The following is a 16,343-nucleotide window of genomic DNA, read 5'->3' as shown; positions in this document are numbered from 1 at the left end:
GTAGCCCTTAATTCATTGACTGCCACTGGGATAAATGTCCCATCCAATTTGACAAAAGGACTGGCAACAAGTGATCGTTGGCTGCCCAGCAGCATTTGATTTTTCTGTCCGCTTTCAGTGGATAAAGTTTGGACACCTCTGAATTAACCCCTTAAATTTTTAGGCAATTCTGATGAGTCCAGAATTTTCTGCTACACAAAATGTCTTAAAATATTTTTACATGCCAGTCATTTGCAACAATTACTGTTAACTGATGACAGGGGGTGAGGAGGAGAGTATTTGGAAGAGTTGTGATTTAAGGAGTGGAATAATTAATGTACATGCCGGGCGGTCCGGTGGAGCGAATGGTTAGTGTTTCGACCTCAATGGGAGACCTGGATTCAAATCCACGTCGGTCCAACTGTGTGGAGTTTGCATGTTCTCCCCGGGCCTGCGTGGGTTTTCTCCAGGTACTCTGGTTTCCTCCCACAATCCAAAGATGCATACCTGTGGTTGGCTCATAGGCTCCAGGACCCTTGTGACCTTTATAGGGTTAAATGGTACAGAGAATGGATCTCATCTCATTTTCTGAACTGCTTTATCCTCCCTAGGTTTGCGGGGGGTGCTGTGGCCTATCCCAGCTGACTTCGGGCCAGAGACGTGGGACAATGAGTGGCCAGCCAATCGCACGGCACAAGGAGACAAACAACCATTCATGCTCACACTCATACCTAGGGGCACTTTAGGGTGTCCAATCAGCCTACTATGCATGTCTTTGGAATGTGGGAGGAAATCGGAGTATCCAGAGAAAAACCCACGCAGGGGAGAACATGCTAACTCCACACAGGTGGACCAACCTGGATTTGAACCCAGGACCCTCACTGAGGCTGACGCGCTAACCACTCGGGCCGCCGGGCTGGCCAGAAAATGGATGAATGTGTTTATTTCATATAGCACAGCGACTTTTGTTTTGAAGGAAAGGTTATGCAAATAAAGATGCAGACGAAAATTTCTGCATGTTCTATTGTTTCAGTACATTTCATAGTGTGAGCAGGGACTTGTACGGCCGAACACTTAACAATGTTTTTTGGATGTTCGTTTTTAGTGTGCTTAAGTCAACTTTATTCTTTATTTTTCATATTGGGTCTACAGGGGTGGCCAACTCCAGTCCTCGAGAGCCACAATCCGGTCTGTTTTCCATATCTCCCTCCACCAACACACCTGAATCAAATAATCAACTCATCAGCAAGCTGTCCAGAAGCTTGATACCAATCCCGATGATTTGATTCAGGTGTGTTGGTGGAGGGAGATATGGAAAACAGAGCGGATAACGGCTCTCGAGGACCGGACTTGGCCACCCCTGGACTCTAGAAAGTAAAGTTCTTTTGAATTCATAATTCTAAGTTTTGTGTTTGAGTATATAGTTCATTTCAGTCAAACATTCGCCTCCTCAATCCTGCACCTTTCAACATGAATAGAAACTGTTTTTGCATGTGGTTCCATTTAATGGCTTTAAAATATTTAGTTTCACACATAGAATTAGGCTTTAGTAGTTGGTATTGGAACGGATTAAAGCTTTTACAAGTAAAATGCATCTCAACTAATGAAAAATTCAAATTCCGGAGCCAATTAATTTTGTAAGAAAAGATACCACTACACTTCTGTAACTGAACCTACGCTTGTTAGGGCAAGGTGACCCTAACCCCATCAGATACTGTAATTAGATTTTTTTCAATATCTTAGGAAACTAATATATTCAGAAAAAGAATTGCAGCCTGTATGTGAGCTATTCTTTATTTCATTATCTACTTACCTAGCATGGTTCCTATTGAACAAGCTAAAGTTAATTATAAGCTATAAACAATCTGTTTTTCCATGGACAACATTTGGGGTCCTTATGAACCCATTTCCAACACTGCCAACTCTCCAAGTTCAGATGACGTCTACTAGTGTGAGGATGAAAAGTGGCGTTTTGTGGGTACCAATCCAGGCTCAATCTGAATGTTTTTTTTAGTTACAGTGAATAACATTTCGACCTTGCCATTCTTTGAATGTTATTTTTAGCCAGTATGAACCAATACCACTCTGAATCAGCATGAACAAACAACACAGGATCACGCAGACTTGTCAAAGTTATTATTGTAGAATACTTTGATGTATTTTTTTTTCTTTCATACAGACAAAAAGGTGTTGGACTTAATTCTCGATAAATTATCTTAGATTTCCATACAGTTTGTCTACAGTATACAGGTGTTCTTCCTCATATATATATATAGATATTTATTCGCTTAAATAACAGGCAGATAACTCTTTAATATATTCAATAGTCTTTGTTGTAGGTGGTTTTTTTTGTCTTTTTTAAAATCTTTTTATAGCACAGTTCAGGCTGCATTTTCTGTCTGCAGAACAGCTCTGTTGTGCAAAAAAGGGAGAGGGGGGCATTCCACAGACAGGATTAGCACTACAGTATGTATAGTGAATTATGTAAAAGCCTAAATTTCTCCCAGGGCTGTAAATACTTGGGGCAGATCTAAAAGAGCAGCCTCAACAATGCATAGAATGGATGCATTGCACTTCTGCAGTCTCTAGTTCTGTGCCACCTTCCAGTTGTCCAGCCTCATTTTCTCCAGTGCGTTCCAAAAGAATAATAATAAGGTACATTTGGTCTCTCGCTTATTTACAGTGTCAAGAGACCTGAAAGCATCTGCACACTTCAAGGGCCGTTTGCCAGACAGAAAACGCAGCCCTCAGAATATGCTCAGGAGAATGTGCAACGTATGTTTTCCATCAGTGGGACTACTGGTAGAGACAAATCAGGAATCAGTCATGTGCAAGTGCTTTTGTTGAGATTCTCTCCTTACAAAAAGCAAAGAAGAAAAAGAGAGAAAGAAAGTAGCATAAAATAGAATAATCAGAATGTCGTATACCTGTAAATTAAAGTTGCGCGTGGGCACATTTAGGGGGAGCTGTACAGTTTTTGATGCTGTTGGACAATTTCTAATTTGGAGTAAATGTTCTTTTTTTCCCACATTCTGCGTGGCCTTTTATCTATCCCACAACATTGGCATGTAACATGGCTGGACAGATGGACAGAAATGGCTGGAACGGGTCCGTCTAAATTTACAACACTGTCGATTGGCTGGGTATTTTCAGTGTGCGTGTCTTTTTCATTTTGTTTACTGGAACAAGCACTGACAGGCGCTGAAATAGACAAGGTTAGACTTGAACAGGTGTGTGTCTGTGCGTGCGCACGCCTGTGCATTAAAGAGAGCAAATGTGGAGAGTTCATAGCACACGGTCGTGACAGTAGTCTAAATGGTTTACCTACACATAAAGAGTGACATTAATGATACCAAAATGCATGCTTCAAAACAGACAAGAGTCTCACAACGCTACCGCCCAAGTGTGAGCGGAGGCCATGATGAGGAGGAGCATTCAAGAAGACAAAGAGTTCTGTACAGTTACCGATTTTAACGGACAGCCTCGCGCCCATCCTGAAACAGAACGCTTCCTTTGCCCTGTTTTTTTTCCTTTTTATAGCATGTTCGTATCCCTGTTACGCCAAAGTTTGAATCTGGGTTCCGCGTGATGACACGTCAGTCAGTTGCATATTAGCCGCCCTTTGGCCTTTTTCAGGTGGTGGGTCCGGTCACAAGGTCAACGAGGGAAAAGTGCGGGGAGAGGCGGGGGGACGAGATTGGAGGGTGGGTGGCCGAGTGGCCGATTTGCATTGCGCTCCGCTCCGAGGCGACGCCAGGTCACCGGCATCATGGGTACTGGAGGAATGTGCTTAATATTTCCCGGTGGATGAATGTCGCGGAGGACGGGGGATGTCGCCGGTTCATGTGGTCTCACCATCATGTCATTTGGCCAACATTTGTAAAAAGTCAAATCAAACATGACTCTTGAATTCCTTGTGTTACAACTGAGCCCATATACTAAATATGGGGAGAGCGGGGTTGGTTGTCACATTTGCTATATCTCCACCAGATCGATGTTGTTGCACATTATCAGGGTTGAAATGATAATTGTGCCCAGAAAGAAAGTACATTGTTTCAAGTAGTCACATTTATTCAAAGTAGTAGTAATAGTTGTTTTCTTTTTTTTTTTGCTCTTTGGTTGTTATTAATAAACGTCTAGACTTCTAGTGACAAACTAACTTCATTTTAATAAGGATTAAAAGAGCGACATGATTGGACGTCTATCACTGTGAATGGCACGAAAAGAGTTAGATGAATGATTTTTTTGGTTTTATTATGCTGAAGCAACATTATAAACCTTTTCTAATAAAACCCATTAGTTGACAGTGATAGATAGACAAGCCAGCTGTGGTTTTTACTTTGACCACACAGTAAATTGTCGCTTACAACACTAAAACTAGTGAAAAACACATCAACAACGTTCCTACTGTTCAACTGAACTTTTTTTTCCAATTAATATTTGACATCTATCTCTTACAATTGCAGTGAATGAGTTGATAATAACATTGTAATAGATTATTCTTAATGGTCCTCGTTTTTTTAAAGATATTTCATTAATAACAACATTAAATTATATTCAGAATTCAGGTTCAGTGACAACCATCCCTAAAATGAATGAGTTTCACAATGTGTCAGTCTGGCTTTGATTGATAACAAGTCAGTATGAAAAAAAATGTGACTGATTATGATAAGATGCTTTGATTTTAAGATTTGGATTAAATAGGGAAAAATGTGACACCCAACCCCATTCTCCCCGACGTTCAAACATTTTCTCACATGAATCATGTTTCGGAAAAACAAAGCGTTGCTGTCTGTCTGTACAAAATAGCTTGTACGGATCCATTCACTTTGCTTTACCTGGCAGGGATCCACATTTGAAAAATAACAAGCTTAGTACGGATCACATATGTCTCACCATGAGGAAGTAAAAAAAGCATGTTTTCCCTCAGACAGTTTTAAACTACTGTCTTAAATAAGTATTGTAACGAGCTCCATTTGTTGAAAGAACAAGAGTAAAGATGCAGCAGATTTGCTCTTGTGTGGCTGTATTTGTAACGCCAACTTTATCCACAAATATGTGAATATGGATCTACTCGATGAAATTGACTTTATGTGATGCATCCGTAACAAGGAATATTGACCAATGTGAGTCCATATATTCAATAATGCATGATGGCGTTGACCTAATGACGCGGGGAGAAGCAGGAGCAGGTTTGAGGTGAGTGTCAGTCTTAAAGGGCCAGAGTCCGCGCATTGTGACCTGATGCCATTTAAAGGGATAAATAATGCTTCACAAGCATTCCAAAAAGAAAAGCGAGCAAAAGCAAAGTTGAGGGAAAAGCGTGATGGGAATAGAGAGGAAATGAAAGAGCCTTGAATAGGATACAGTATCAAGACATTGACATTGAGCCATACGTCAGTTCATCGTATGCATGGGGCCTTTGTACTGTACTATGTAAAATGTGTACTTTCTACACAAGACAACAACATCATGTAGATTTGGGGCAGCATTCAAGGATTGGCGACGGATGACAAGTTCTGCGTTGTCTCTTCCCAATTGTTAATAAAAAATAATATCATATATACATATGTACTGTATATATATTTATATAACTCCTTTTACTATTAGGCTTAAATGAAGGGTATCTGTTTGAAATGGATGAATCAGAAGAGACAAGACGACATATGCGTTTTGAAAGGGATGGGTCGAATGAAAAATACCGTCATGCTGCCAAGACAACGAGAAGAATTGAAGCCACGTGGGAAAGAATGAGCACCATTATGTTGAAAAATGAATGCATCAAGACGGGTGAGGAAGTTAAAGCTTCAACAATTATTTTACAAGCAAAACTTTCAATGCCAAACCAGATAATTGTTGCTATGTGCTGACTGAGGTGTCATGGCAGGCGAGTAGGCGGGGTCACGGCAACCACACTTACTCAACATCGGAGGGAATGAAGGGTTTGGGCCCCTCTTGCCAACATGAGCAAGGTCATGTAGCGGATGAGGGGGTGGGGGGGTCGTTTGAGGAGGGTTTCAAAGGGGGCTTGATCGTGTCAATGTTCACATGGAGTCGGCAGCCATTGTCCTTCCCCTCCTGTGTCACGAGAGAGACTGCATGGAAATGTCATGTGTGCTTCCTCAAAGAACCCAAACAACCGCCCCCCTCCCCCCACTCTTTTTTTAGAACCTCCCCACCCTAGGACTCTTTTCCCCCTCTCCCCGCCCCACTCAGTTATAAGGTGGTCTCCACACAATAGAGGTGGGCAAGGTGAGGGGTTGGGCCTTTCCCCAGCTGGTCCCTGCTGTGATGGTTGTTGCAGTGTTGATGATAGTGATGAGCACGCGTTTGGTCGCTAAGGGTTACGGTGTTGATGTCGTGTTTGATGCCGATGGATGAAGCGCCGCCGCCCCCGATGCTGCTGCTGCTGCTGCTATTGTTGTTATTTCGATTGCAATGGGTCACTGGGAGGCTATATTGGCGATACGGGCGGGTGGGACGGGTGCGGGCCGTGGGCTGGGGCTGAGCGGGAGGGGGCGGCGGCTTGCGAAGGGCTGGGTGCACGTGCTGATATCTGCTGAGTTCTGATTCGTCGTCCACGTCGGTGTCATCGATCAGCGGGATGTTGTGGATAAGGTCGTTGATGAGGAACTCCGGGTGGGCCATGAAGTTGTGGATGGAGTTGCGGGATTCTGGTTTCTCCCGGCCCTCGTGCATCGAACTACGGAATGCTTTCACCACTCGCATCTGCCCAAAGAAGGGACGGTGTCGGAGGAACCACAAGAGAAAAAGAAGAAAACGTTACACGCCGAAGTGAAAAGGAGTCTACGGAAAGCCGCAAAGGCCGCCTTGGTCTCCTTCAGAAGACGCACACAGAGAAATGGACAAGCACTCAGGGACAGGTGGTTTATAGTTCACTTCTAATGACGATTCAGCTATTTTCTCATTTTGATTAATTGCTACTATTGAGCGCCTCAGTGATACTAAAGGTATCTCATGTCCATAAACAAGTACTTTTCAGTTACCGTATACAAACAGATTGACTTCAGAAAGAAATGAATTGAGTACGGGATGAATAAACGTCAATCTAACCTAACTTTTTGTTTTTTTCCTCATGCAAATTTGGATGCATACTGCCTCTCATTTTCCATGATAGAATAATTTATAGATGTAGCCTGAGTGTCTTTGATATTGAGCATTTTTCTTCTGTCTGGTAGAGATTCAACTCTTATTTAGGTTGCACAAAGAGAATTGAAATGACAAAACAACCATTCACATGGAAATGTGCACCTACAGACAATTTAGAGCTTTCATTTAACATAACCTGCATGTTTTGAGAATGTGGGAGAGACCTGAAGCCCACATAGAAAACCCACGCATGCATGAAGAAATGGAGCATAATTGTCCACGCAGACTTGAACTCTGAAGCAGAGGCGCTACGAACGACTTCAAAACGTTACCGCAACAACTACATATTCTTGACAAATTATATACTTATGGGGTGTATTGCTAGATCATCAAAGAAGGCCATCATATCCAATTTATTTGTTGTATACATTGTCATTTTAGAAAAAATCATTTGTTGTCCAAAGAATTGATATCGTAAGATTGGTAATGCAACGCTCCAATCAAATTGACGGAAAGACTAAAAAGTGATCAATATTGTCATTATTTAGATAGGGCATTTTGTTAAAAAATAAATAAATAAATAAAGGTCTTCACTTAAACATCTAAAAAAAAATTTTTGCAACAAAATGCTCAAAAGGATTAAAATAAGAATTTGCTTTGCATTACTGTAACTGTTACTTAGTGTAACTAAGCCAATAGCAGGGCGCAAGGAGATGGACAACCATACACACTCAGACTTATGGCTAGGGGCAATTTAGTGTCCAATCAGCCTACCATGCATGTTTTTGGAATGTGGGAGGAAACTGGAGTTCCCGGAGGAAATCCACGCAGGCCCGGGGAGAACATGCAAACTCCACACAGGTGGACGTGACCTGGATTTGAACCCAGGGCCGCAGAGCTGTGAGGCCGACGCGCTAACCACTTGCCCCACCGGGCCGCCCTTTAATAAATATTATAATGATAAAAATAAATTAAATTGATAAACTAGAAAAATGTAAGATGAATAAATAAATAAATAATGAGTAACAATACATTTTAATTAAAAAAGAATAGAAGTAAAAATCTAATTATATTGTTTACCCTTTGTGAGGATTATATACAGTTGTGGTCAAAAGTTTACCTACACAGCAGATTTGATCACTTTTTTCTGTTCACCCATAATAAAGTAATAAAAGAACCAAACTTCATGAATGTTTTTTGTGACAAAGAAGTATCTGTTCCAATCACTATATCAGAGAAAAATCAGAGTTGTAGAAATAACTGGAGAGCCATGACATTACGTTCTTCACAAGTGTATGTAAACTTTTGAGTAAAATCCTCACAAAGGTTGTGGAGGGTGCTGGAGCCTATCCCAGCTAACTACGGAAACAAGGTCGGGGAGACCATAAATCAGTGGCCAGCCAATCCCAAGGGTTAGGGGAAATGGACAACCATTCAAGCTCATGCTCGTACCTAGGGGCAATTTAAAGTGTTTTACTAGCCTACCCTGAATATTTTGGGGACGTGGGAAGAAACCAGAGTACCCGAAGAAAACCCATGCAAGCCCGGGGAGAACACGCAAACTCTCCGAACGACCCTTTTGAGGGTAAGCGGTCCGGAAAATGAATAAGTTTATATGCAGGAGAATGCACCCACTGTGAATTATATGAATGGTTTCTAAGAGTTAACAATTCCATTTGAGGGAACTCTTCCAGACACAAAGAAAAAGTAATTTGTACAAAAGCCCAGACAGACATCCTCAAAGACAAAGACACCCAGTTTGATTTAACCTCTACGGATTATTATAACATAGTCGTCCACCCACTATTATGGAAGACCATGCCTTTGCAGTTATTATCTGAATAATCACCTTTCCTGGGCTTAAAAACAAATTCACTTCAATTTCAGTACAAAGGAAGTCCACCTGATCTTGTGTGCCGTCAAAAGATGTTAAAAGAAAAACGTGTTTTGAAATGAGTTTGCTATTGACAAACACTTATGTCAGTTCCTACACACCAGACAGACTTTGCAGCATCCACAAAGACCACAGAAGCAGCACCATCTCACATAATACATACACACTTAATGAGTGTGTAGGCGTGTGTGTGTGTCTACGTGGTAAAATACACTCGCACTCCAGCACACTGAATAACATGCAAGCAAAAAGGTGAAGCTGAATGCCAGGCACAGATGGGAGAAAAATCAGTAATAGAGTTAGTCGAATGGAGAATCACACGTAAGAAGTCAGCAAATGAGCACGTTCACACGTAGACATGCAGCAGCCGTTGCGACAGAATGGAGTCCCATTTTCTCATGTTGTTAGCTGGGGGATTTGGACATCTGCATGCCTTGCAAAGTTGTGAGTTCTGAGTCAGTCTGTTAGCATCGCTGTACACGCACGCGCACACAAACATGTGTTAATAATAAGTTCTGGAGTCATGCAGCAGTTAGAAATTAATAGCGGGCTGACTGTAGTCAGAAAGATGCTGATGAGAAAGGTTGCTGCGGGACAAAAATCAAATCAAGAGTTGCAACAACACAAAAAGAAAAGAAAGCAAACATCACAGCAGATTGGAAAAGCACGTGATTGGTTAGATTTAAAAAAAGGAGGCAACCGGTTCAAAGTGGGCCGTGTTACGCATCCAAAGGCAGCCAGGTCATGCTGAATCAGAACAATGTCACTCACATTCTCTCTGTCTTACAAACACACCAGAATGAGGTCCATGAGTGTACTGGGAGGTGCTTTATGCAGTGTATGGTGTAGGCGTGCATAACGGCATTCCGTTGCCATGGCGGTCGTTCCATGCACCCTTCCCTCAAGCCCGAGCAGAGGAAAAACAGAATGAGCTCAAAGAAAAGGAGACCATTTTATGTGAAAATAGAAAACGGGCACGGGCAGACAGAGACTTACAAAAAGACAGTTTGGCCAAAGGCTTTACATCAACTGCAGCAGCGACGATAATTTGGGGAGGTGAACAATAGGGCTGACATTCTCATCTCATCTCATTTTCTGAACCGCTTTATCCTCATTAGGGAGGGCTGACATTTATGGTTTAATAGTCAATCCTTAATAGACATTGTCGACCTAAGAAATGTTGCATTAAAGAAAAGGGTAGGAAATTGATTTTTTTCATTTTTCATTTTGTTTTCTGAACCGCTTTATCCTCACTACAGTCACGGAGGGTGCTGGAGCCTATCCCAGCTGACTTGGGTCCAGAGGCGGGGGACACCCTGAATTGGTTGCCAGCCAATTGCAGGGCACAAGGAGACAAACAACCATTCACGATTACACTCATACCTAGGGGCAATTTAGAGTGTCCAATCAGCCTACCATGCATGTCTTTGGAATGTGGGAGGAAACCAGAGTTCCCGGAGAGAACCTACACAGGCCTGGGGAGAACATGTAAACTCCACACAGGTGGACCGAACTGGATTTGAACCCAGGACCCGCACTGTGAGGCGCTAACCACTCATCCGCCAGGCCACCATTGAAAAAAGTTTTTTTCTTTAATATTTCTTTTTAATCATAAAAAAGTAAATATAAGCAAATATTCACTATTTATTGTAATATAGACAGTAAAAATGTGATTTATACGTATATGAACTTACTATTTAACTAATGGCAAAAATAATTGGTGATTAGTTGACAATGAAAATAATTGTGGCAGCCCTAGTGAACAGTCAAGCAGGTCAATGGGCGTCGATGCAACAGTTGGCCAAACTCTGAGAAGTCTCTACACATGACTCTGGCATAGATGACAGGCAGATAGACAGATAGACAGATAGACAGATAGACAGATAGACAGATAGACAGATAGACAGATAGACAGATAGGCAGATAGACAGATAGACAGGCAGACAGACAGATAGACATAGAGACAGACGGTCAAGCAGTAGGTTCAGTGCTTATCTGTTTTTCCAAAGAGCCTGTCAGACAGCAGAAAATCACTTCATGCAGACTGAGAAGGTTTCAGAATGTTACTTTCTCACTTTGTTGGCATTTTGTTTGTTTTCATTTTTTTTGTCCTCGCAAGTAGAGTAAACTTTCGAGTATATGTCGCCCACAGAGTGACCAGAAAGGCAGTGCATTATATATTACTGCTTTCTTTCTCTCAGCTTCCCTCCCTTGCTTTCTTTATCCAGCCCTGCCGGCCCACTCAGCATAGCTTGATGGAAAAACGATGATTAAAAGTACAAGGATAGAGGCACTGTAGGGTTGAGGCAGCTGTGTGAAAAAACAAAAAATAAAATAAAAAACAAGAGCTAATGGGAAGAAAATGCAACATAAAAACAGAAAGAAGCTGTGAGGTAGATATCTGGTAAATAAAATAAATAAGTACTACAGTCGTTTGATAGGCATGCCTTTCTCATTAGCAGCCCTCGCGCCAATCATTCTCTTTTTATCTCTCCTTGGAATATGAAAGAAGATGAGAAAGACTGAGGGAAAATGAGAAAGGACTGACAGATTACTTGAAATGCTCTCAACTTGCCATAAGATACTAAGTTGCTGTCAAATGAAAACAAACTGGATCCACAGGGATCACTTAGGTCCACCTATGGCAGTGGTTCTTAACCTTGCCGAACCACACAAGTTTCATATGCGCGTTCACCGAACCCTACTTTAGTGTAAAATAAATATGATTTTTTTTTGTCAAATTCAAGACATATAAATTCCTCAGGCACTGATTGGCCAAGCAATATCACGTGATCATCTGCAGCCAGTGATGGTCAAGCGGGGCATGTTATCATGAATAGACATGATGAGTCGACGTCTCTTGACCTCCACGGCAGAGGCCCCTGAGACCGACTCACCGAACCCCTAGGGTTCGATTGAACCCAGGTTAAGAACCACTGATCTATGGTGAAGCAAAGCATGAAACACACACGCATCTTGTATCTACAATTTCAAATATTAGGTGAAAGGCTGGAATTACTTTGTCAAGAGCACAATTGGAGGAAAACAACACAAAAGTTAGCTAAAATGTCATTTAGCTGACACGTGTTCACTTCTTGATGAATGGAAACAACAATCACCAAGTTACTTAAAAGGAAAATAGAATGGAAAATTTAAGTTTAATGTTTGGAAACAAATATGTGGGCTTCCAACACGTTTAAGCTCTATTCATATGCTGTCATTGGAGCGTCAAAATGTTCAATTCAAAAACATGAATGCAACATATCGTTGTAACCAATGCGTTTTTCCCCAAGATGCAAAATACTAATTTACACTAATAGGGTTATCACATGAATACAGTGTGATTGATCCAAATTTAGATCAGTAGTTCATTTGACACCTTTAGCTTTTTTTCCCCCCATGTGTGCGTAAGTATTAAACACTACACTAGCCAGTAAGGGAAAAATACTGAGGTAAATTCAACAAAACATGAATTTATGATCTCTGTTTTCTCCAAATTAGCAGAGCGCTACACTGCACTCGTACAACTCATTCTACCTTAAATTGGAACTTTCCAATGCTACAATTGCTGGTACACATTGTTTGTGTGATTCAAAAGGTGTCTTAACAAAAGCTTTCAAATGCATCCCTTCAAACTGCTTCTTCAAAATTTCCACAGTAACAACATCAATGCTACCTCAAGCTACAATAATATGGGGGTTGTTCCAGAATTGGAGGACATTACGGCTTAAAAATACACTTTCAGTTTTTCTGATTTTCAGCTACACGCAAATCAATAATAGGTGGTCAACTATCAAATGCTTGATTAGCTTTGAGTGGGAAATTATGCATCCGGTTCTCTTTTACTGTTTGTTGGTATTTTGTGTTATAGGTAACTCAACAAAAAGTATAAAGGGGTTATAATCAAACTTGGACGATATGTTTATTAATAAGAAGTACTTAAATTTAACAATGTGCAATATCTTAGATTGTGCAATATTTTAGAATTACCTTGCCCGGACGTGACTTTTTAAATTACTTATGTTTTTTATTGGGAAACACGCACTTTGTGGACTAGCACCATTAATTTTGTTATACGCAGCTGCTGTATAATGACAATAAAGGCTTTTGATTGATTGGTTGATTTGATTATCACTTAGATTTGCAGGGTAGGATCGTGATGACATTTTGAAAAAGGGAGAGTATTCTATCAATATGACAATGCTTTGAATTTGGTTGCTTTAGCAGAAGCTTGTTCCCTCAGGTGATCCTCTTATTATTACATGATTTATTTGACAGTAACAAAATGTGCCATATAAGTAACAGGGTTGGAAGTTTGGATAATTTGCTTTTTTTCAGGAGTGGAACCCACTCTTAATTATGTACATAAATAAGTAAACCAAATAATAATTACCTGGTTCAATTATTTTCAAAAACGGTCTGATGATGGCAAATCTATTTTGTGATCGACTGCTTTCTTGTTCTGCCACGATAACTTTATGGTAACGGTGTTGTGCGATACATGTTCTACAAATAATCATTAATATGTGAAACTTTATATTTAGCAAGACTAATGTTCCTGCATACAGAAAGGGAAAAAAAATAAATTTAAATCTCCTGTTGACAGTTTTTACAGTATTTATCGCCCACCCGATGGTGCAGTGCTTCCTTCACCTGACTTGCGTGCATATTTTAGTATCATGTATGTTTAAATTTGAAAAGTGGGATGTAATATATCCTCAAAGCTGGAACAACTCAGGATTCTCCATTACTTTCGCACTTGTTTCTAATTGCATTGGACACAAAACTTGATGTCACATCAACCAATTAGTTCAGTTTCAGGTCAACTTCAAAGGTCCTATGGTGAACATGCAACACGTTTCATAAGATGTAGCAATTGCGATGTAAAGACAGACACTTTCTCTAAGAACAACAAGCCCTCGGCTTTGTAGAGAATGACTGCTGCCAAGAAAGCGGTGTGTTTTAGCGCAGAAGTGAGCCTCTCTGTCTATAGCCCTTCATCACTTGAGTTGATAGCGCATGATGAAGAAGGAGGCAGCATGGAATGGCAGGAAGTAAAAGGGCATGAGGGAAGCAGCGAGGTTGGAAAGGAGAAGCAACTGAGAAGACCGATGATGAGACAGCACAAGCATGCGCTCACACCAACACACAAGGTCACGTCAAAAGCACCGGCACGCGCATGGCCGCCCACACACACACACACACATACACACACACACAAGTGTCTTCCCACACAAACGCGAGAGATGACCAAGGTGGCTCGGGCTACATCAACAAGTGCACACAGCAACACACTGACATACGAACTGACATACAGAGAAATCAAGAGGAAACATGAGGTGGGTTGTGCTCCCGTCCACATATGATGGAACAATGACAAAAATGGACCAAATCAAAAACAAGAGAAATGACAAAAGAAGGTGGAACAGGGAAATAAATGATGAGAAAATCTAAAGAAAGCTTATCGATACACTAGACAAGAGCCTGTATTTAGATCTAGTACATTCCAAATACGTCTACAAGATATGAACTATACTTATAGACGAACAGAGTACATTTCATAAGCTTTGAGCAAACAGGAAACCTGCAATATCTAAAAAAAAATTCAAATAAAAAATACAACACAGACAAAGTCAAGAGTCGCATTGGAGAAAGAGAGAAAGTTAACAAACAAAAGGAGACAGGGAGAGAAACCACAACTTTTTGGAAAGCTCAGGATGAAAGGCAAACATGAGATAGTCAAGCTGCAAATAGTGTTACACCAAGTCAATCCACAACACGCTTAACAAAAGTGAGAGCATCAGAAGAGGGAGGGAAAAAAGGCCAGCTTAACTTCGAATGGCAAGTTAGGCAACGGCAGTGTTTTTGAGGGCTTTTATACTCGAAGGTTTACATTTGATGACTCATTTTGGACAGTGCTCCAATTTTACCATTCCAAGAATAGAATGACACTCTATTTTCTTCTAGTCCTTTACATTTAAAGTAGGAGTCAGAGACCGTAACCTGGCTTGACCTTATTGACACACAGTAAAGAAGACATGGTGCAGCAGGAGCTGTCCTTTGCTCTGTGACATTTTATCCTTCCCACTTCCCAGAATCAATTTTATCACAGGTGTCAAACTCAAGGCCCTGGGGCCAGATCTGGCGAGTCATGTCATTTTGTGTGGCCCGCAAAACAGAATCATGTGCGTCTAAAATAAACTAAAGAATACATTTCATTTTCCACTTTTTGTTTTAGCTAAATGAAATAAATAAATACAAATAGGTGCAAAAATAAAACACAGAAGTGACAATTTAAAAAATAATAAGAGGATATCTATGGTTTCGCTTTTTGTGCTTTTTCATTAAAATATAACATTTAAATATATATATATATATATATATCATCCTTCTTTATCTCTCCTGTTTTGATTGATGATTAAAACATGTAAATAGATAAACAAAGAATCCAAATAAAAACAAAATTAAGAAAGTAAAATATCTATAGCTTTTATTTATAATAAAATAACCAAATAATAATGAAAAAAACAATAATTGCAATTAAGAGACTCCAAAAAAGTGCATTCGACATCAAAATCGTCGTCAATATTTTTGATAATCGATTAATTGTCAATTAATTGATTAATCGCGGCAGCCCTAGTTAGTAGACACAAAGGTACGATGTAGCCTCCCGCATCAAAGATTATTTTGACACCTCTGAATTATAGATATTTTTCCTTTTGGGCTAAATATCTACCTCAATGGTCCCCAAACTATTCCAGAGAGGGCTGCAGTAGGTGCAGGTTTTCCTTCCAACCTGTAAGAGGAAACCTTTCCACCAATGTGGTATCCTAGAAGTGCAATCAGTGGATTGCAGTCAGGTGCTTCTTTTTTCAACAGAAACCTCATTGGTTAAACCGTTTGTGTTGGATCAGCTGGAACAAAAATCTGCACCGACAGCGGCCCTCGAGGACCAATTTGGAGACCTCTGATCTACCTTATTTTCCCCATTAGTACTTCAAACATGAGTTTTCCTCTGGCAGGACTTTGACACGATGAGCAAAAAACTAATCAGCCTCCTGCACCACACACAACACCAAACAATAAAACCCAACACACTCTGCACTGCGACCAGACCTGGATTTGGACCAGACCAGATCAGACCAGAATTGCACAGCTGGTCAGGACAGGGTGCTGTTTGAAAAGGAGAGTAAGAAAAAAAGAAAAGAGGATACGTTGTACACGCATGAGCAGCGGGCGAGCTGGAGGGATGTGGGGGGAACAACCATAAAATACTGCAAGTCCACGTGCCGTGCATGTCGTGTGTGTGTGTTTGTGTGTTTCTGTGTGTGTGTGTGTGTGACTGTGTGTGCATGCTTTT

At 40.8% G+C, this 16,343-nt stretch overlaps 1 protein-coding gene across 5 annotated transcripts in view; it reads right to left on the bottom strand.

Annotated features, from left to right (window-relative positions):
• Window positions 1–2,093: 2,093 nt before the first annotated feature.
• Window positions 2,094–16,343, bottom strand: part of atp2b3b (ATPase plasma membrane Ca2+ transporting 3b) — a 61,239-nt gene continuing 46,989 nt past the window's right edge. For 3 of the 5 annotated variants that reach the window (XM_077612914.1, XM_077613080.1, XM_077612998.1), the window contains one exon: window positions 2,094–6,708. In XM_077612914.1, the coding sequence (XP_077469040.1) occupies window positions 6,196–6,708 (513 nt within the window). In that variant the 3' untranslated portion in view covers window positions 2,094–6,195. The remainder of the gene's footprint in view (window positions 6,709–16,343) is intronic. The other 2 variants (XM_077613166.1, XM_077613247.1) reach the window with 1 other exon arrangement.

Source organism: Stigmatopora argus, chromosome 1, assembly GCF_051989625.1.
Source record: "Stigmatopora argus isolate UIUO_Sarg chromosome 1, RoL_Sarg_1.0, whole genome shotgun sequence".
NCBI classification, from domain to species: Eukaryota; Metazoa; Chordata; class Actinopteri; order Syngnathiformes; family Syngnathidae; genus Stigmatopora; species Stigmatopora argus.
The sequence above is the reverse complement of the archived record's forward strand: the minus strand, read 5'-3'. Positions and strand labels throughout refer to the sequence as shown.